General features: G+C 33.9%; 2 protein-coding genes and 1 long non-coding RNA gene across 3 annotated transcripts; 2 read left to right on the top strand and 1 right to left on the bottom strand.

Annotated features, from left to right (window-relative positions):
• Positions 1 to 76: 76 nt before the first annotated feature.
• On the top strand, positions 77 to 21,811 carry LOC138306972 (uncharacterized). The gene is made up of 4 exons (XR_011205935.1): positions 77 to 450; positions 6,550 to 6,603; positions 18,362 to 18,541; positions 20,215 to 21,811. It is a non-coding gene; the product is annotated as an uncharacterized lncRNA (long non-coding RNA).
• Positions 9,445 to 16,429, top strand: LOC138307292 (uncharacterized). Its single transcript, XM_069247946.1, has 10 exons — positions 9,445 to 10,162; positions 10,611 to 10,703; positions 11,278 to 11,404; positions 11,961 to 12,186; positions 12,776 to 13,292; positions 13,649 to 13,835; positions 14,195 to 14,452; positions 14,865 to 15,036; positions 15,271 to 15,419; positions 15,765 to 16,429. The coding sequence occupies exons 1-10, from the start codon at positions 9,698 to 9,700 to the stop codon at positions 15,935 to 15,937; spliced, it is 2,367 nt and encodes a 788-aa protein (XP_069104047.1). The 5' UTR covers positions 9,445 to 9,697; the 3' UTR covers positions 15,938 to 16,429.
• LOC138307293 (uncharacterized) lies at positions 16,021 to 17,815 on the bottom strand. Its single transcript, XM_069247947.1, has 3 exons — positions 17,376 to 17,815; positions 16,544 to 16,762; positions 16,021 to 16,304 (listed from the first exon to the last, which is right to left on the bottom strand). Exons 1-3 carry the CDS (start codon positions 17,585 to 17,587, stop codon positions 16,148 to 16,150), a joined length of 588 nt encoding a protein of 195 aa, XP_069104048.1. The 5' UTR covers positions 17,588 to 17,815; the 3' UTR covers positions 16,021 to 16,147.
• Positions 21,812 to 23,114: the final 1,303 nt, after the last annotated feature.

The following is a 23,114-nucleotide window of genomic DNA, read 5'->3' as shown; positions in this document are numbered from 1 at the left end:
AACTTTAAAATAGGATAGTTGCTTAGAGTTACTTCCCTTGCTTGTATTTTATAATTATTCTTCAGGGTGATCTCCCTTGTGTTCACTCTTTTGTAAAACGTTGATACAACGATCCGAAACATGGACGACCACGGTTAAAGTGCATAGCCCCATATGATGTAAGTTTAGATAATATTAGGTTGATTCTAAAGATATATTGGTATTATATGATGCATATGTATGTACATGTAATGTTTAATCGATCTAATAGCTAATAATTGTGTAATTCTAAAGATATGTCAATATCATGATATCGTTGCTGATACAGATTTTGTTTCTGTATTTCAGCCTTACTTGATTCGTTCAGCATTAAATTACATCTTAACAAGACCAGGTCTCGTGTCGTAATTTTCGTCGCTGTACAACGTCTATGTCAGTTACGCAGGAGGAAAATCCGTAGAAAAGGTAAAGGTAAGTAAACGGAAACACTAAGTCTTGAACACTACACGAAACCTAAATATAGTCTTAGTTAAAGGGACAATTCAGTGAGGCTAACTCGTTACATAACCACGAAGCAAAATATGACATAAATGTATTGTTCTACATTCCTTATGAAACATGTGACAAGAAATAGTGACAAATTCCACAACATTGTTAAGTATTTTGATTAATACCATTGAAATTCCAAATCGTTGATCAATACTATTAAGCAGGTACAACATGTACGCTGTACCCTTACCCGAGTCAAAGTCACGCACGTTAAACAAATGCAATACATAACCAATGAGGAGTTGATGAAATTATTTTTAGACAAGAACATGCACCTAATAATGTTAACACAACTGTAAGAGCGTTTCGAGTAGTTCTAGACAAAAAAATCTTTACTACCCAGGCAAGGGTCAGGGTTCGGTATACAAGGCTATGTGTAATTTCAAATACATTTGACTACAGTGGGCTTTTCTGACTTATCACAGTTAAACCAACTAATCTAATTACCATTAGAACTGGTTTGTTTCTGATATATGTGCAAGTTTTAATGTACTCTTAGACTGAATTATCCCTTTAATGATATTATAAATATAGAGAATACATGGTTAGTGTCTTACGATACAAGGTTTATTACGACGAGGCTTTGCCGATTCATCTTGGCTTTCCGTGTCGAGCACCAAAATAAAACTTGTATTGTAAGACACTAACTGTATAAAACGTATGTGTTGAACTCACAGCTCTTGTAAACAAATGAGTATTTCTTTTACAATCCACTGTAATATCACGGTACACTTGTCTTACCGTAACCTTTTATTGGTAACGAAACAAAATCACAATTGTTACATAATTATTGGATTCTACTCTTAGTTATATATAGGAACTGGATTTCGCGTTAGCGCCCCATAGAATATATGCTTAGAGGAATTGCTCCGTACAGGCATAGTTAACATAAAAACGAAATCCAATCCCTATATTTACACTCACACGACTTTTTATTTGTATTTTACGCAAGAAAATCGTCATTTGAAAGTGACGTAAGTATTCAATAAAAGTCTTGTGAAAAGTGGGAGGAGCTTACTCGATTGAACAGCGAATGATGACTTTTCACGTAAGCACTGTATGGTAACGGGATCCGACCCCGGTTATTTGGTATCTACTTCCGGAAATATCGTACCCAAGCAAATGAGAGGGGTACGTGCTAAATCGCTTTAAAAACTCGATATTATTTCATTTGTGTATTGAAACCTATCAAAAATTAGAGCAATGAAAGCTTAACATTTTAATATGTCCAACCATTGTATGTGAAAATGAGAATAAAGTCACTTGATTTGTATTCAAACATGTAACCTGGATGGTATTTCCGTGCAAAACTGAGAAAAATGCGTGAGAATATGAACATATCTCAAGATATCGGATGCGTTTCTTTAAGATAAGATGTTAAATGAAGAATTAGGATAGAACAAAAACTATCTATCACTTCAAATTTATCATAAATACATCCTGTGTGCCATAATCGATGATATTTAGTGAGCATGTTATGACTATAGTGTACGTGTATTGTACGTACAAAATTCCGGTTTGGTATCCATTAGTATACGGTTTGGTATAACAACCTGGTTAAAGATTTGAATCACAAATATAAACCTAGGGTAACTTAAGGGCAGTATAATTATTTCACGCAGTCAAATTAACATATTACATGGCAAGAGCCGATACATAATTAACATCATAGAAAACAATTAATTTAATATACATGTAAGTTTGTGATTCTGTGTTTGGTAGCTGTAATGTATATACATAATGTAACTTCGTCATATCAAAGTACATATCGGGGAAAGCCAGAAAATGCAGCAATTACTTATTAAGGATTTTAAATACAAATCAAGTCTTGGACACGTTTATACTTCCATACTCATGCGTAATGTTTACTCATGATATTAGTTTGGTTATAATCTCTCCCGTGATATAATCTACAGGGCGAATCGAATGATGCTTATTCAAGTGTTCATTTTTATGAAACAGCTTATAGCCAATTCTCCATTACCATAATTTACTGGCTGTGGTGTCATTTCATTTGCTCGTCTGCCCTACATCTATTTAAACAACATTCCTATTGAATGGAAACACGTATCATCAGGAATCCCTCAGGGATACGTGCTGGGCCCACTACTGTCCGTAATATTCGTGAACGATCTACCGGAAATGTATATTTATCTGCTGGCAATGCTGAAATATTCAAAATTATAAAATCATAAAGTGTTTCGTACGAAAGAAGTCTGGTCAAACCAAAAAAAAAAAAGATTTCTTTCGTGCGTCCTGTTTTGCTCGTTCGTTACTTTGATCGTTTGTTCGTTCATTCAGTAAATCGGATTCTATTATCCCATGCGAAACGCGTTTTCTGTGTATATATCAGACAAGTGCCCTAGTTGTGCCTTTTGCTTTTGCAAACCTTCCATTTTTGGTTTTTTTTTTGAGTCGTGGAAACTAGTCAAAATACCAAATTTAATACTATTTATTTTTGTCATCATTTTTTTCAGTTTTACAATTCACGCATTAATAACTCTTACTTTGAGCTTGATATCTGGGTTTTCATACCAACTGTGAAGCGCGGGGATTATGCCACGCTTTATTTGCGGTTCCCTGTTTGTGATTCCTTTAACTAGGTTGTTATACCAAACCGGAATTTTGTGCGTACCAAACACGTGCAATCTAGTCATAACACGCTCACTAAACATAATCGATAATGGCACAAAGGATGTATTTACGATAAATTTGAAGTGGTAGATAGTTTTTGTTCTATCCCAATTCTTCATTCAACATCTTATCTTAAAGAAAGGCATCCGATATCTTGAGATATGCTCATATTCTCACGCATTTTTCTCAGTTTTGCACGGAAATATCATCCAGGTTACATGTTTGAATACAAATAAGGCATTATTCTCATTTTCACATACAATTGTTCTAATTTTTGATAGGTTTCAATAAACAAATGAAATAATATCGAGTTTTTAAAGCGATTTAGCACGTACCCCTCTCATTTGTTTGGGTACGATTTTTCCGGAAGTAGATACCAAACAAATAGGGCCGGATCCCGTTACCATACAGTGGTAAGGTAGAATTATTTATCCGCGACGACAAAAAGTTCAATATTTTAGTGTAAAATAAGCCTGACAAACAAAGTAAATTTCAGAGATTCTTTTATTTAATCAGATCAATACTTTAAATATATATTCAATTTTGCTAAAAGTTAATATATAGCGTAATAACATAAAGTATTTTAACTCGGCCACATGTGTGAACTCGGTGACCGTTATTGTGCAGCGAGGCGAAGCTGACGCACGCTTACACACTGGAGTTTGCCGAAGTTCTCAAAACACCGGTGTTCAAGTATCTCAATATGTTTGAGATTGTCGTCTGACTTATCGAAATAACATATTTAGGAGCCATATGATTATATAATCTACGCTTAGATCCATCCCCATCGATAGATGGAACAACTTCACTTGTGTTCGATGGATACAATGTATTTGTGGTGACGCGTAACTGTCAACACGTGGATTACTAGCGGTGCATGTTTTATATTACACATGATTAAATTCTCAAAGAACATAGACAAGAGAATATGTTTATAACTGACCTCTGTTTTGTATATATGTAATTAAAGATGACCCACCACCGACAGCGCATAAATGATATTCATCATTTGAACAATAATTGGCGTTTAATCGTGTATATATATGTCTAATTAACATACAAACTAATATAAAATAATATATTTTTTCTTTTGTGCATGCGCAATCAGTCCTTCATTCCATATAGGATATAAAGGCACGGAATTTTTTCGGGATGTAATTAATTATTTTTCATATATTTATCTTGAAGTAAAATAAGAAGCTCAAACTTTTCAATAGTGGTAATGGTGTAAAGTAAGTGACTTTTGTAACTGAAGAAAAATACTGAATCGTTTTGCTCTTGCGTTTGATAGAGAAAAAATACCATTTGTCAGCGGTGGAGCATCTTTAACAAAATGTTCTTGTAAAAGTAAAATCTAGTAACATCTTGCTGACCTCTGTCCTTTCACTTCAACTACACTATACATATGCTTATCTTTCTCTTCTACTTCTCTGGATTTTAAAACGTCACTTCTTTTCCTAACTTATCTGAAAACAAATTATATTCCCTGTATCCCTTTGATCCAATGACTGATATTAACGATGACAAACTTGCACCCTTCATTTTAGCACACCACACTTCCATATTTCTGTACAATATTACTGATGTGACATAATGCCATTATATCTACCATTATACTGTGCTCAGATAGGATTATTTAACAGAAAACGCCTCCAATTATATTCAAAATTCTTAAAGCAAAATGTCAGCGCACGCGGTTGTCAGGGACTTGGTGATATGTTTTTTTTCTTCTATGTGTAATTCAGTTGTTACTTACTGCATCCGGAAATGTTGATATAAACCCAGGACCTGTAAATATCTCTATTTCTGATTTCGATATATCCTATGACTCCTCGTACATCTCTAGTAATGCAAGCGACTACTACGATAATTTTAAATATTTATTTGTACACTTGAATGTACTAAGTCTCTGGAATAAGATGGATATATTATTTACAGAACTACACAATGTCTGTGTTTTATCTTTCACTGAAACTTGGTGCTCTAAAAATGATAATTTAGCCGATTTTACCGTTCCTGGCTTTAACGACCTTTTTTGCTAATAGTATGTTTGACCATATCGTGTCGGAGGGGGGAGTAGTTTAAAAAATGTGACCATATTTCACTATCTATAGAACTACATGTAGCTTTTAACACTGGATGTGAAAACATTATTGTAACCGGTGACATGAATGCTGTTTATCTTACTAGCAATCAATCAGTCTCACACTTACGCGAACTTGAAAACCTGCCCCAAATGACATCGTCTTCTACATTGTATAATAAAAACAAAGTCATCTCTACTTGATCTTATATGTGTTAGTAACTCTCAGTTAGTTTTCTAGACCAACCTCTGAGGTATCATTGCCCCATTAATGATAGCTTTTATATCTGTACCAAAGACGTCGGCAGTTAAAGGAAACATATGACTGTATGATCAGGCTAATTACGACATGTGTAGAGAGAAACTTACTGATATTGACTGGAATACTATTCTAAGGCAGAACCACCATCCACTAAAAACAATGAACCTTTGCTTACACATATTCTTTTTGAAACTAAATACATTACTCCGTCCTATCTAATCTAGACTGTTATAAGGCAGTTGGACACGATCTCGTAAATCCAAGACTACTTAAAGAAGCGGCAAAATAATCTTTAATTATTCTTTTGCCAGTTCACCCTTCCCTAGTACGTACATCGAAATTAGAAAATGTTACTACTGTGTTTAAAAAAGACGACCCTTCTCAATAACTATCGACCAATATCATTAGTATCAATAGTAGGCAAAGTAGAGATGTGTTTTTAAGTACCTTAAGAAGTGTATTACTGAAAACTCTCTATTATCACCGTCTCAGTCAGGATTCAGAGCTGCTCACTCTACAATAAATCAGTTAATTGCAATTACTAATGACATTTATTCTGCACTAGGCAAAGGCAAAGAAATTTGAATTATCCTTTGTGGTAATAGTAAGGCATTCGATCGAGTTTGGCATGCATGTATAACGGGTTTACTTTTCAAATTACAAAATGTACGTAAAATAAGCATCGGTGGGAGATTTGTATCAAGGTTTCAAAGTTACTTAAATAATAGGAGGCAAAGAGTTCTTGTTAATAACAAGACGTCTGAGTGGATGGAATTTAGTGCTTGGGTTCCCCAGGCGTCAATTTTAGGCCCTGAATTGTTTTTTAATTTTATCAATGGGTAATCATTTATCAACTGTACATCACCAAATCAAATTAGATCATTATATAATATTATGAAATATCATATTCAACGTCAATCAATGTTGTGATTCAAATAGATGTAAAAGAACATCTTTAATAACGTTTGCAATATATTCCTTTTCAGATATTTTTTCCAAATATTTAGTTATTTATGAATGATTTTCTTATTTCCAATCCTAGATTATGAGAACATTCCACAGGACAACAAAGGGAATACAAAAGAACCAACGCAAGGTATGTTTAGAGTTCTTATATTTTAATTTGACTTAAAAATGCACTCTATGGCATAATTATTATTTCAATTTATCTCATATTTAACCGCAATTTGTTAAACTTCCGTTTGTTGTATTTTAAAGGATAATATAACTAACTTGGAAAAGGTAGTAAATTATTTACTCTAGTAACTGCATATTTCACAAAACAAACGACTCATATATTCTTTGGGCATATCGCCCTTATGATGAAGGTCCTGGGTTATGTTTTCTGATCAGAGTATGCCCCCAAAATCTTTGTTTTATTCTACCTTCGTTGTACATTTCATTGTCAGCGCTCTTTTGATCTTACATTGTATATATGTTTCATTTTGAGATTGATTGAAATCAATTATGCTAGAACTATGATTAATTTGAATTTTAGCCAAGGAAAAGTGTTAGTTTAATCAAATAGGTACCTCGTTTATTTAGTTGGTGCAGGGAACCATTTTTCATAATACTAGTCCAGTCGCATCTCTTGCAATGATATGACAACTTATTCAAATGGTGTCATATTTCTGTTTTCAAACAAATGAAATGATATTTCCCCAGCAGTGTTTAAAGAGTGCCAGGGTTGTGAGCCCTGGCGGCGGCCCCATTACATGTATAATCTTTCAACTTTTAACTTTTACATTCCAGAGAACAACAGTTGCATATTTCTGCCATCGTGTTATTCTAGGTCGAGTTATGTGACGTAACTTTGCCGAGATAGTTATATCGACCAGTCGAGTTATAACATGACTTATTGAGATATTTATGTCAACAAGCCGACTTACATCACGGAAAGTCGTCTTTATATGTCGTGTTAAAACTCATCTTACCGACATAACAAATTCAACAAGTCATGTTATAACTCGACTTGTCGACATAAGGTTACGTTACATAACTCGACCTCAACTAGCTCGATGACAGAAATATGCCATCAACAACCGAGTAAATACTTTTACATAGACCACAGTGTTAAAGTTGGCTTAAGTTTTGTAATGTATTATTGAAACAGCTGAATATTAATTAGCTATTGTGTTCTATAATTAAAATCTAGGTTCTTATACAACACTAGATAGAAAAAAAGTTTAGGTCCTTCAGCTCAAAATGCAACCAAGGTAGCCATTTTTAAATCAGGCGCATTTTGCACTAAAAAATCTTGAAATTCCAATGTTTTGACCTATTAATTATCAGAATTGATATTTTGAACCTACATCTCAATCTGAATTTCCAAATTCATATCATGGTTATCTAGGAATAATAACATTTCTACTTTTGAATTTTTTAATTAGTCAGCCAATAAGTGGCCGGGTCAAATTTCGACGCCCCAAAAATTCAAGCTTTAAAATCTTACTCCTCCTTCATCCTTGCATGGATGGCAACCACATTTTGTTTTGACACATTGAACATTGTTGGGAAATGGCAATCATATCTAATATAAATAAGCCTGTTCAGATCCCTAGGGGCTGAGGGGTAGGGCCCCAAAAGGGGAGACTTTCTCAATTTTTATCAGCTTTAAATTCCTACTGCTCAATTATCCTTGGATGGATTTCATCCATGTTTGGTATGAAACATCAACGGGGAAAGACAATCATATTCTATATCAATGAGTAAGGTTCGAGCCCTAGGGACAGAGAGTCGGGGCTCGGAGAAATTTTCTTAATCTAGGCTTTACAACACTACTCCTCCTTCATCCTTGCATAGATGGCAATCAAACATTTGTTTTGAAACATAGTTGGGAAAGGGCAATCATATTTAATATAAATTAGCCTTATCCGACACTATGGGCTGAGGGGCGGGGCTCCTAAAGGGGAAATAATCTTAATTTTAGCTTTGAAATCCTACTTCTTAATCCTTGAGTTGATTTCATACATATTTGTTGTGAAACATTATTGGGGAAGGTCAATCATAATTGATGTAAACGAGTTAGGTGCGAGCCTTGGGGACAGAAGGTCGGGGCTCAAAAGGCGGAACTTTGATGAAATTTGGCTTTAAAATCCTACTCCTCCTTAACCCATGAGTGGATTACATCCATATTTGGTGTAAAACATCATTGGGAAAGAAAATTCCATTTTATATAAACGAGTTAGGCCCGACCCCTGGGGACAGAGGGGCGGGCCACAGAAGGTAATTTGACTGAAATTTGGCTTCAACATCATACTTATCCTTAACCCTTGAGAAAATAACAACCATAATTGGTGTGAAACATCAATAGGGAATACAATTATATTTTAAATAAATGAGCCAGATGTGACTCGTATATTTTAGAGACAAAGGAGATAGAGACTTGATATTTAGCCTACAGCATATTAGATTGAGGGCTGCCAAATTTGTTCAATAAATGACCTTTACCTATTGCAGAAACTTACATACTAAACTAAGGTGTTACTTGTATTGCTTATACTAATTGTTAACCACTACTTTGTAATGTGACTGTTTTGCGCAATGAGTCAGATGACCGTGAAGTCCCATGGATCTCTTGTTTCATTTAGTTGGTTGTTTCCTTCCTGTACATGTTCTTCCACACATATGTCCGATAGATTGAGATGTCCTGACATATAACCACAGTCCCTCCACCTCTAGGTCGCGAGTTCGAATCCTATGTCGGTTGTTTTTCTCTGGGTACTGTTGCTTTCTTCCACCAAACCTGACACGTCCTTACATGACCCGGGCTGTTAATAGGACGTTAAACAATAAAACCCACATAATCAAAATGTATTATGGTGTCAACCTTCATTAACATTAATCAATGGCTTCTCAAATATTCAAGTTTGATAGATAACATCATGTGTTATTGATAAACATCAATAAAATAAGATTGGAAAGCAAATATTTAAAGAGTATATCCAATGCAAAAATTAAACATAAAATTTAATAAATATATATCAAAATAGAAAGATGTGAAAATTTGGGCGAAAAGGAAGGCTCCGTTATGACGATATCGTAAAAAATGTTAAAATCACACCTGAACGGATTTGCCAAAGTCTCGCTTAAATCTCGTTTGTGGTTGTGACGTCACTGCAGGAACACGGCCGCCATTACACTATCTGTAGATCTAGCGTTACCGGGAGAATTTTCACTTTTGATCGCCGATGGAAGGTTCAGAAGATCAACGGAGCCCGTATGGCAGGAGATGTGTCGCTTGGGGATGCAGCAATACAACGAAGGATAATGTAAGCTTACACGTTTTCCCAATGAATAGACCTTCGATATTGAAGCTCTGGACTTCGTTTGTGAAAGTGAGGAGGAAAGACTGGGCAGGACCATCCAAACATTCCGTTCTGTGTAGCGCCCATTTTACAGAGGACAGCTATCCGATGAAATACCGTATTATGGAATCGATGGGTCAGTCTGTAAAGCGAAAGGATTTAGAGAAAGATGCCGTACCAACGATACATGTGTCGCTTTCGCCCTGTCCCTCGAGCTCTGTAGCTACCACCCCCAGTACTCCTGATAGGCCTATAGGCCAGAAGCGAGCTACAAGCGACTTGGAGACGACGCCTAGACGCACTGTTAAAAGACCTAGAACAGCCTTCATGAAAAGGGAAAACTTTAGGGTATGTGCATTCTACTATTTCATAATTTGTGAAATAATACTTTCTCGTTGATGTCATATTAATTTACTGTGTAGTGGACATGTAGTAGACTGCACTGTGTACATAACATGTGTAACGTTACATTTGTATATCACAAGTACATGTGTGCACATGTGCATGTGTGATAGCCATAATTATTACACAAAATCATATTGAAAGAATTCTCTTTACTTTAAAATATTCAAAACATTTTATTTTTATAATGGAAATTCTGTTGAATTTCACCAATGATTTTATTTAGTCATTTTAGAAATATTTAATTGTATAAAATATGTAATAATTAAAATGAGGTTTCTGTAAATAATTCATGTATGCACTACATTTGTTCTTCGTGTACACATGTCTCAAAGTCTGCTTGTTATAATTAAACATTTTGTAATAAATTTTTAATTGTATTATTCTTATGTAGGTAATCATGGAATTTGACAAAATGGTGAAAGACCAGCAGACTCAGCAACTTATATGCCAACAAGAAAATCCTTCTGATGATATAGAGAAAGAGGTGAGAAATTTATATATATAAAATACACAAATAAGATTGTACTGGGACCCAATGCAACCAGTAGTCGTGATTGTGTGCATATTCTACTGTGTATCCTGATTTCTGAATGTCTGGAGCTGCTGACGAGTAGTTGAGGCTGGTGTTGTGTTAATTAGGGTGGAAATGATATATATATGTTTCATGAAATGCAAACAATAAAAAAAATCCCAAATCATGACTACTGTTCCTTCACAAATACTGGTTGGGTTCAGTATATCAATCAAAAAATCATATTTTTGTCCCATAACTACAATGTAGTACATTTATGAAAATGCAGTATACTTTCTCATTTTGACTGTATATGAGATTTGTGAGATACATCTATCTTCTGATTTGTCAAATTGTTGATGAAATCATATAAGTAACTTTGGCATCACTATAATTTGTTAAAATGGAATTACCCTTTTGTAATAATCAATTTGATGATTAATGTCTACCAATATTAAATTTTAATTATGTGTTATTTATAATAATGTGTTATATACATTACATATACTATATATATATATAATATTTGGGTGATTATTACTTTCAGAATCAACCTCCACAGCCAGTCCTGAATGAAAATCCAGAAACTAGATCAGTCGGATGCCAGCTATCATACAAGAAACCACAGAGGAGGTCTCATTACACCCAGACAAAGTCTATTGGGAGAGATAAAGGTACCAGAGTTCACCTACAGTGTAGTTGACCTACGAATCCACCCACAGGCCATTTTGTAGGCCATATTTTTGTTTGTTTCATTGAACTTTTATTTCCATAAAAGTAGACTGAAAATATTTTTGACACACTGCCAATGATAAATTTTGTGGCTTGAATGATATATGTTTTTGTAGAATTATATAAATAATTAATTTTCTCTCTGTTTCTGGCTTTCTGATTGGCCTATTCATTTTTTTCATTCCACGCTGGGGAAAAAATCCGAGAATGGCGCGGAAACACGACGTTATCGTGACGTCACAATAGAAACATTAACGTTGCGTATTGATTTGGAAAAATAATCCCTTGGAAAAAACCAATGTAATCATACGTGTAAACGTATTTCATTTTATAAAGTAGTCTGGAAAATTAATTATAAGCATTGAAGTCACTATTTTTTTAATTTCATAGTGACTTCAATGCTTTATTAATCAAATTAGTTCAAAATCTGTAAAGATGCTGCTCTTGTTTGTGTATATTATTAGAAAAAAAATAATACTATTTTTCCATTTTTCTCAGTTTGTCAAACCACAGTTCCAAAGACTAGAGATATTGGTGTAACATGCCATATCATCCCAACTCCAGACCCGACTCCCAGACCTGCTACTGTGTCGTTACCAGAGCCCAGTCCCACTGACACTGACCCATGGTCCATTTATGATGAAGAGCCAGATAGAGAGTCTGATGTTTCATTCAATGAGTCCTCTATTAGCGAGATATCAGATAGTGACGATGACCAAGAAAGGTACATTTTTTCAAATATTTGGACAAATTTTTCATCTTTTTTTTTATAAATATATTATGATTATTATTGTTTTTTCGTTTGAAAACGTACTATGGATAAGAGTCTTGCAAAGAAGTTAAACCATTACAATACATGTCAGGTAATGCTCTAGTGTTATTTTGTTCGGTTAAGAGAGATTTTGGTTTTGAAAAAGCAATTTAAAATTATTTCATGTATCAGGTATTTACATGTATTTAATGGGAGAAAAAACTTAAAGCATTTTTTATCACATTTATTGAAAAAACATATTTCTTATCCTGAATTTGAGTAATTTATAAGAAATATTCATTTGTTTGCCAATTACATAAATATATTATATTAAGTCATATATGTAAACAATTTTATAAGTAGTTATTAAACAAATGAATCATAATGGTACAAAATCATATTTTGTAACAACATTATGAAATATTACATCTAAGGCACCTTGTAGTTTATCTTTTTTTTAATTTAAATTAATCTTATAGTAGCTTAGATATATACCATTGTGATCAGATATAAACAAGTGTTACAAAATTATTAATTTCCTGTACTCTCTTTATTTCAACAGACTCGACGAAAGGAAGTTCATCGTATATGAGAGGAACTTAATGGAACTTTTCCACAACTGTCCGAGATGTGCAGGTGCTACAAATGGTTTTGTGAAGAGCGTACGAGGATCACTTTTGATGGTGGAACAAGAATGTGGCCTTTGTAGCTTTCACAGAACTTGGGCAAGCCAACCAATGGTGGGGTCTATTCCAGCTGGAAACCTGGCCATCTCGTGTGCTTTGTTGTTTTCTGGATCTTTACCAACTAAACTACTGCGCTTCTTTGACTTCATGAACATTCCTATTATTTCGTACAGCACTTTCATGAACCATCAGCACTTCTATTTACAACCTACCATTGTGGAAGTATGGAAGGACCACCAGACTTCATATATACATGAGACCAGACAGACCGGTCTGCCAGTGTGTATTGGTGGTGATGGCAGAGCAGACACCCCTGGTCACTCTGCAAAGTTTGGCAGCTACAGTGTAATGGACCTAGACCAGGGCATTGTCATTGATGTTCAGTTGGTTCAGGTAAATATATAAACTACTTTAGTGTACTACTGTTAATTACCTTGGTAACAAGTCTAAGCAATATGCATTTAGATATTCATAACTTAGAAAGACCAACAAACTTGTTTTCTATTTTTGTTACAATTAGCATGTGAAGACTCCTCAATGTATTATACATACCATACCATATATATATATATATAAACTAAATTGCCTTTGATCAGTTTTTGGTCTGAAAGGAAAGAGTTTTGAAAAAGAAAATTTCCCAACAGCTCCATGATAATTTTTCGTGTAAATACACACATACGTATCTAATAAAATGACCATTTAGTATTAATTGTATAACTACAAAATATGTATTATCTTCATTGTTTCAGAGTAATGAGGTAAAAAGTTCATACCACATGGAGAAAGAGGGGTTAGTGCGAAGCATCAATTATCTTCAAGGTGAAGGAGTCCGCATTGGAACAATTATTACTGACCGCCATGTACAGATAAAGAAGTGGATACGAGAGAATCTGTGTGAAACCAAACACAGTTTTGATGTGTGGCATGTGGCAAAAGGTATTGCTTAATTTAAATATAATGATATAAAAATGTAAAATGTAAATTACTAAAATATATAATTGCTACACATATGTGTGTTTGTAATGTAAAGCTGCACATGTACATGGGAATCTAGACATTTACTTTGTTGAAATTGTCATCATGTCTATGTATGGTGATAGGGTCAGAAGAAACTTGGATTTTTCTATTGTTTGCACTCATTGTCCTCAACTGAGGACAATGATTCATTGGCGGAACAAGAATGTATTATTATTGTAATATTTAACACATTTTCTCTGACAAACCCAATTAAAACCTTCTAAACTTCCTAATTTCAGTTAACAATTAACTAATATTAATTATGTTTATGTTTCTAGGTTTGAAGAAGAAGTTAACTGCTCTATCAAAAGAGAAGGAGTGTGAAGCCCTGACAAGCTGGATACGCAGCATCACCAACCACCTGTATTGGGTTGCTGGGTCTACCCCTGATGGAGATGGACAGCTGATGTGGGAGAAATGGCAGAGTGTGGGAAATCACATCCAAAACATCCATAGTGGCCACGGAAGTCTGTTTCCAACATGCACACATGATGAATTGGACTCCAGTACAAGGAAAAAGAGATGGCTCAAACCAGGTATTAAAACTGTATACTGTGTTTGTGCTAAATAAAACAAAAGCCCCATAACATTTCAGATCATATGGTCTGCATAATGCTGGAGAAATGGCAAAGACCTAAATATTGTCATTGCATATTAACAGTACAAGTAACAGTTTGCATTATTTTCTCTCTCTGATCAATTCTACAAAATCAATGTTATGTAAATCACTGGCATAGAAACTGAAGTGCAGTAAGATGCTCAAATTTCCAACCATGATACTTGTGTAGAGCAAGTAACTTATTTTAGAAAGGTACTAATTCATTATTGTCTAAAATTGCCTGTTTCTGTTTTGATAGAAAGAACTTACTCTTTTCCTGCAATGTTGTATCTTACATGTCCAACTTATTATAAATCAAATTGTATTTTATGTCTCTTTTCATTATTTAGCAACGAAAGTCTGCGAGAAATTACAGACAGTGATATCATCTTGTCAGATGAAGAAAGACATTCCAATGCTATCTACATGTCAACAGACCTCGGAACTGGAAGCGTACCATTCCGTGATTAACCACTTTGCCCCAAAAATGATCGGGTTTTCATACCATGGCATGCACAGTCGGTAAGTTTCATAATGTATCATCTAATATTTCTGAGTTTATGTTTCACATAATGTATGTATTTTTCGCACAGTCATCCAAATTATTAATAAAAATTCACCAAAGATTTTAAATATATATGTGTGAAATTCCGCTAGAAAATTCTTTATAAACGAGAACCATGTAATTATTTTTATATAACATTGTTCACAGCATTTGATCAATCTTAAAAATTATGTCCTAATGTGTATTTTCAGACTTTTGCTTGCTGCCCTCCACTTTAATGAAAACTCGGCGAGGGACCAAGCTTCATTGCCAAATGGTGGAAGACAGTACAGAATAACCTTTCCGAAGCAAAAAAATGGCGAATATACTGTTCGACAAGTAAAGACAAAGTGCACATTTGGTGAGATGGAATTTATTTTTGAAATAATTAAAAATATTTATCTTTTTTGAATAATTCTTGTCCTAACAAATTAGAGGAAGATTGGTGATAAATATCTCTTGTTGAATCACCATAAATAAGTTTAACCTGTATTGTATTTATATAGAAAATATACAAAACAAATATTTCTCTTTCATTTAGGTCATTGCAAATTAAGCTAATAATATTTAAAACAACTTAACACGTATTCTCTTCATGTTATTATGTACATGCAATTATTCTACAAAAAGGTTTTATACAGTGATATTGCTCAAAACCCAAGTTGTTGGATGAATATGTAAAGTAACTTGTATACTATTTTTACAGGCTATGTGGACATCCTGACACAAACAGCTATGAATAAGGTTAAAGAAAGCTCCATGAATGCAAACAAATGGACCCTGGGAGAGGCACCACCTCCACTTTGCCAGGATTACTTACACCCGGAGAAGATGCAGGCCATAGCATCATTCCGATCTAGGTTCGGCCAGGATTGTTAGGATAGCGGATGTAGTGTTTTCCTCATAATATTGAAAGAACTTTGTTTGAATAACTGTTCCTTGTAAAAGACAAATTCATTAGCTCATTTGTAAACAATTTTAATTTTATATCACATAAAATCAACATTCTACGCTAATTTTAGACATAATATTACATTCAGATCATCTTATTTTAAATGGAAACACTCATTGCACACTTGGTCAAAATAGTTAATGTGGCTTGAAGCCAACGTATTGTCCATCTGCTGAGGGGAAAGCCTGCCGAATCATGGAAACCGCACATGATGGAATCGGAACACGGACGTGTCTTCCTAACCATCCCCAGCACCATCTCACAAGCTGTCTGTATGCGATGTATCTGTTTTTTCTGCAAATAATAAAATCTTATTAAAAATTGAGAACTGTTTGTCCATCCAGTAAAGTGCTTCTTGTTAAATAATATTTGTTATGTAATAAATGATTATTTGTTATGTAATAAATGATCTATCTTAGTATCAGTTGTTTGTAAGTTTATTAGAATATACACTCAGTACTGGATATATTTATTTATATACTGGTGTCATACCATCTTATCAACTTCTTGAGAATAGAATTTGAAGAACTTACTCATTAGATTCACCTTCAATATCGCCATGATGCTGTCTGTAGCCATAGTACGCTGTTCTCAACACCTGCAGATCTAAGCATACACTCTGGAACCCCTGTGTTGTTGAAATACATTGGTCACCTGGGTATTCTTCCAACATAGTTCTTATTTCTGCAATTTCCTGGCAGCAGACAGACTCCCTTTCTGTTGACATCTGGGAACAACACTGACATGTACACCTAGGTTAAAAAAAAGAACAGTTCATGATAAAAAAAGAGATTTCAGCTTTGCCTCAAAGAAAGAAGAACAAGTGTCAAGTACACTGATATTCATTTTGCAATAAATATAAAGGAAATCAGCATAATATACTTTAATTTAGATTGAGGAAATACCACTTTCACCGCATACAAATTCAACTCCAGCACAACCTATACCTGCTCTGACAATTTACTCCACAAAATAATCGTCTATATTGTTTGATGGATTGGATATCATAAGTTTATTACATATACCAATGTACTGAAGTTAATTTTTGATGGGGATTCTAGATTTGTAGTCATTGATTTTGCCGACAAAATAAATACGGTACAGTTCACTTTTGAAAAGATCGTTATGATTTTTGGTCAAGTTGATTTCGAATAGATGTCGGTTTATTTTTTACATCCAAAGAAGAGAATGTCACTTAAATTTAAACGGCTTTATTACTATGGGACAGCTGTCCACAGCGACGATGAGTTGAAAAACAATTATATATTTTCTCAAAAAAATATCAACTGTGCTCACTGTCGGTAAATTCAAATTGCCATCAGCAATATCTGGTACTACAATCACGTTACAGGAAGATATGCCTACCAGTCGGTATTTCCAACGCGTAGTTGGGCTTGGGTATCTTCGGCTTCGTTGTCAGATTCCTCTGTCGATGTTTCTGGCTCAAACAAATAAGGCTGGATACCTACAGCATGTTCATCACTAATATCACCAAACGATGATGAACCATCTGACATATGCAAGTCAATATCGTCGTCGCTTCCTTCAAATTCGCCTCTGTTTACACTTTCCGCCATATTGCCTAATCGTGTGGATTACCGCAGTGACGTCACAGCTTATCGGGCCCCAAAACGGAGCGAGTCGCTTAGAAGCTTGATTGCGGTTTGTTTCTCAGGTAAAAGCTTGGATTTCAACGCGCCGTAACTTTGTTATTCTTGTACCGATTTCGACGCGGTTTTCGACTTCTTCTTAGTTTAAATATGACTGATACAAAACAAAAACGGTAATGTACACTGGATATACTCTTTAAACTAAACAGCAAATATGGGTTACAAAAATAGGAATAGATGACCAGGATCAATATCTGACCTTTTTAATCACATAGAAATAAAGTACAGATATGAACGTGATCATCATCCCATCCACATTAACAACACGTGTTGTCTCCATTGTTATTCCTTTGAGTACAGAAAACATAGCTTCGGTTTCTTTGCTCCGTGTGTCGAAACTGAGATGACATAAATATACATTATTGAAATAAAAACAATAAATAAAAAGACAAAATAAAACATAGCATGTATAATAAAATACATACAGGTTAGGAACTGTCACAATACAATAGTTAGCAATGTAAGCAATTCAAAAACACATTAATTTCAACTTTCTCAAATATCATTGTAACCCATTACATATATTGCATTCCTTTTCATAAATTATCAACATTCCTTATTGTGTTTATCTATATATTGGACTGTTGACAAACTCTTTTATTTCATATTTAGGTAATGATGAAAATGATGATATGGAGAAATACTGATAAGATTCGCATCTCATCTGCTTATATGTTTTAGTGTACTTGGCCTCTTTTTTGACGGGCAAAGAATTGATTAAATCACTTTGTCAACCACTACAACGTCAACTGAAAAGGAATGATATTGATGTCAAAGTTCACTTTGGCCACGGACAAAACCAATGGTTTGGATATTGCTGCTCTGTGAGAGATCAAGCGGACAGACATAAACTTGAAAAACGTAAGATGATATGTTCTGCGATTTGATTTTGCTTAGAATAAACCATATCGTTTGAAAAAGTGCATTGATTTTAAAATCGACGTTTCTCTATATTCAGTAACATAAGTGGATAGATGAAACATCTAATATTAACACAAAAGTGATTCACACAACGATTCAAGCAAAATAAAATTGATAAAGCTTAACACAAATGGCCAGAATTTCTTTAAAAACGACATCTCGTGTACTTTTCATATAACCGCTATATATTGCCCGATACATAGTGTAAGACTCTCTCATATCTGGACGCTTTATTGCAATTTTACTACTATAATTTTCCGCCATTTTCAATTAAATTGGAAAAAAAACGCGACTGCAAGTTAATTCTCCACACATGAAAATATGCGTGATATTTTCAACGCAAATCCCGTGGTTTGTTTCTTTTAATTTAATTTTCTGAAATAAAATTAGAAAATAGTAATTTTGTTGACGCTGTGACATCATTAGGCTTTATTGCATGGGTAGCTATGCAACACAGCCTCAGGCGACATCAGTGTATTGCCCTAGATCAGCCAGTATTACAAGTGTAGGTATGAGGGAATATGTAATGTAATGCTACGCTATAGATAGTATTTATGTGACCGAGTAATACAAACTTTTGTATAAGTCTGCTTTGAAGGTTTGTCAAACCTTGGTTTGAAATTTGGTATAAGCATTGACCTATCGCCAGGTGTAATATAGCCACGCCTCATGCTCACAAACGCACGTGTTTCTATTCAATGTCGAAGCAAACATCGTAGCACACACAATACAAAATACAAAGTCACGTGCGGTTTGATTGACAGCTGGCGATCCGTCAATTGATAGACGAAAGCATCACATCGTTTTGTACTCGATGGCCTCTGTCAAAATCTAATTGAATTTCATGCTTGAAAATCGTCGATTTCTAAAGCATAATTAATTAAATACGCTGATAGCCTTATACAATATATATCATGTCCATGTAGATGTTTAATAACAGCGAGATAATATGACACATTACTGTGAACGTTGATAATTTTTTCGAGTGCTTATTTTCGTGGTTTTTATGAGTTTTGAATTCATCATTCCATAAAATCGACTAAAGCAGGATTCAATCCTTAGATTTCAGTTAAAGCGTATTTTATTTATATTATTTCTATCTTTTTTTGCGAAACTATGTGGGCTATGTTGGATTTTTTGGGATAAACATAACTTAGCACCTTACCTATATAATACTTTTGTGGACGCCTTCCAATTTCCGTATTGTTCCGTGAAAAAAATATTTATCCTTTTACAAAAATAATAATGATGATAATAGGAATATATAAATCAAGCAACACTTATCAAAGTTTACCACATATCTACATCAACATAGTTAATTAAATTGTTCTGTACACTATATGTATCAAAATATTTTTATTCTGTTTTTCTCCACAACCAATATGCAATGTAGGAAATATTTACAAAAACGGAAACACTTAGTGCATACTTTTCCTTCAACTTGTCCGCTGTTTAAAACCCATCTCGCCGGACAGATACTATTTACAGTGTGGTTTTATCATTAAACTGCACAGCTCATATATATATATAGTCAGTACTAGCATGGCTTATTTTAGTTACAGAAATACAGATGGCATATACTGGTATTTTAACTTCTGTTTCGTTTCTTCCAGAGTCTGAGTGTTCCCAGTTAGTGCTGTTTTTCGAGAAAAATAAAACGCTGATGGAGTTAGACAATGCGCTTTACGTCCAATACCATTGGGAGGGTAATGGATACACCGTCCAGTTAATGGAATCGAAAAAGGAAAGAAACGTTGCGTTCCTAAGTTCACTTAAATGTAATTACAAATTGCATAACGAAATTACTTCTGAAACAAATTGAATACGTTTCAAATTGAATAAACTGCGAAGCAGTTCATCTTGAATTTGTTTAAAGAATAACTCAATTCATCATACATGAAATATAAAAAGACGAATTTTACAGTGAAGAGATTATGTGTTCTTCAGAAATATATTGAAAGCCCTGAGGTTCGATGATTTAAACTTAAACTGTGAAAATCATTAAAATGGACAGATAAACATATATGAGGCCATATAAACGTTAGTACCAACACAGACATTATGCACTGTAAAATAATTCTTGTTGTTTTTATGCCTTATGTATGCTTAGCTGGAAACATACATGCATAAATCATATGTGAAATGAATTAGTAGACCACAACTTGGCTTGATGATCTGATGGTTTGTATTCATTTCACGGCACTTTATATGTAAACAGGCAGTACTGCCAAATGCCATTTTTAGTTCTTATTTGTACCTCAAAAATTTAAACCGTTGAATTGCATTGTAAGTTTTGTAATTCTCACAATTCTTCTGGTGTAGAAATAAGTTCAATAATCGAGTTCTTCTTGATTCGTGAGCATGGAAATTACGGCTTTTATCACTTTAAACCATTGGCAAGATTATCCCCAGACAAAAGTCAAGTTTTACAAACCTTAGTTATTCGGTTATATCATGTTGTTCTGTGTAATTCATTGTTATAAATTAGCCTCGAATGTTTGTCCTATGTATTGCCCACTTAGAATTATAGTTTTTGTTTTAGATATAAGACTCTATAGCTGGCTTTTGCTATGCATGCAGGAGCTAATTGAAAATAACATTAAAAGTGATCGGCCTCCAGCTTTTTATTAATCTGGGTTTATTACCTTGGAGATCCAAATTATAATACCTTGACTTCTCATTTAATGTTACGTCTTTGACTACTTGTACGTATTTTAATTTCATGACAATTTACAATTGCTTTGTTCTGATAACATATTGTAAAAGAGTTATTTGAATACATTACAGTTGTATATTTATGGCTTGGAATGATTCAATCGCTAGGTCAATATTTGGTTCATATATTTTTGCCGCGCATTATATTTTTTTCCGAAAGTTATACCAAGAAAACTTTAATTTTTTACTAAGCAACATGCAAAAAGATATTAAATTGTCTCTATCAAACAAGGGGTTGTCGTAACTGATATTTCCTGGGGGTTAGTTTATCATATCCGTTAGTTTGATCATGATCACTTCTATTTGGGTCCCGTGTAGATAGATAACGAACAAAGAATGTCCTACTTTTTACTCCTACAATACCGAGTAAACCAGTTATCAGTGAGCAGGTATCTTTCCAGATTGAAGTTCAGACACTTTTCTAACATGATACTAATATCAGCCCATGACCAAAGTACTAATATAATCAGATGTTTATTTCATTATATAGCATGACAAAATACTCCATATCAGTAAATTTAGGATGTTTCAATTAAATATCTTCAGAATATAGAACCATATTCAGCCCGATTGCCGATATTCTTTTCATCACACATATTTTTTTCTATGGTGTTTTAAATAACTTGATGCATATATCGTACATTAAAAAACAGAACTAACACTAATAATGCTTAAATCAAGTTTATTATCGAGTGAAAATGAAGGAAAAAACCCGTTACCTTGCCTCCGTCAATCTAAATAGAAACATACACTTCACGATGAAAGACTAGTTGTAGGATGTAACAAAGGAATAAACGCCGTGCGATTATAAGGTGATACAGAGCTTCTAGTAATCTGGAGAATATACATAGAGATGTTTTAATTACATTAATGCTCAATGACGTCAAGTTCAAAAACGAGCATTCGTCTAATTCAGACTTATCGAACATTTTTCATTGATAAATAATATCAATTGCTATACATTGAAGACTGTAGTAATGACATTTTAGCCATGCCAGAAGAGGAGAATAGAATAGTTATTTATAATTTATCATTTGCTTGTGGGGGATGGGTTGAAATCTGGTACATAATTGCCTATACATACAAAACATTATAAATAACGATAGACATATACAAAGGTATCCATTTGCAACAAATAAACATTGATTAATTTACCAAACAACAAATAGCATCTTAATCAATTATAATCAAGGCATTCTTATGATCGTGTATCTATATAAAAAAATAAAATAAATATTCATTCTAATGAGCGAATGAATAATTATGAAACAAGAACAACTAATTAATAAAAAAACACTTTCTACAAATTCTATCACAGGAAATACGCATTTAGATTGAAACAGATTTGGTGTGTCGAAATAATAGAATGTGAAACTAATGATGTCCTTTAACTGGTCCTTATACCGACCTATTTTGATACAAGCAGCCTATCCTTACTTTATAATCTGGGTGATAGACGTCCTTCCGGGTAGTAGTGACAATGTAAAATTCTCTATTAATAGACCTGTTTTATATTAACACAAGTATGTATCTGTTTCAACCAGATGCTGAGTTATTCAAACGCCGATTTCAATTATGTGTTGTCTATCTATAACAGATAAAGGACGCAATCAGCAAGAGGTTATGAAGGTTATGGGGAAGAAGTTATCATCCATCAAGGGTTATACAAATTCCTAGTTGAACCACTCATAGATGCTGGTATCACATGATGTTACATTTATTACATACAAACTGCGACTGTAGGTAGGAGGTTAGAATTGTACCTGCTGAATTTTTGCATGATTGTAAAAGGCGACTA

Source organism: Argopecten irradians, chromosome 14 (assembly GCF_041381155.1).
Source record: "Argopecten irradians isolate NY chromosome 14, Ai_NY, whole genome shotgun sequence".
In the NCBI taxonomy this organism is placed as follows: Eukaryota; Metazoa; Mollusca; class Bivalvia; order Pectinida; family Pectinidae; genus Argopecten; species Argopecten irradians.
This window is presented reverse-complemented; position numbering and strand designations above follow the sequence as displayed.

Bases quoted from the DNA above. Each gene is read 5' to 3' on its own strand.
- LOC138307292 (XM_069247946.1), top strand. From the start codon at position 9,698: ATGGAAGGTTCAGAAGATCAACGGAGCCCGTATGGCAGGAGATGTGTC. The intron at 10,163-10,610 runs GTATGTGCATTC...ATTCTTATGTAG, and splicing joins TGAAAAGGGAAAACTTTAGG to GTAATCATGGAATTTGACAA. The intron at 15,037-15,270 runs GTAAGTTTCATA...GTGTATTTTCAG, and splicing joins TACCATGGCATGCACAGTCG to ACTTTTGCTTGCTGCCCTCC.
- LOC138307293 (XM_069247947.1), bottom strand. From the start codon at position 17,587: ATGGCGGAAAGTGTAAACAGAGGCGAATTTGAAGGAAGCGACGACGAT. The intron at 16,763-17,375 runs GTAGGCATATCT...TTTTTAACCTAG, and splicing joins CGCGTTGGAAATACCGACTG to GTGTACATGTCAGTGTTGTT. The intron at 16,305-16,543 runs GTAAGTTCTTCA...TATTATTTGCAG, and splicing joins ATTGAAGGTGAATCTAATGA to AAAAAACAGATACATCGCAT.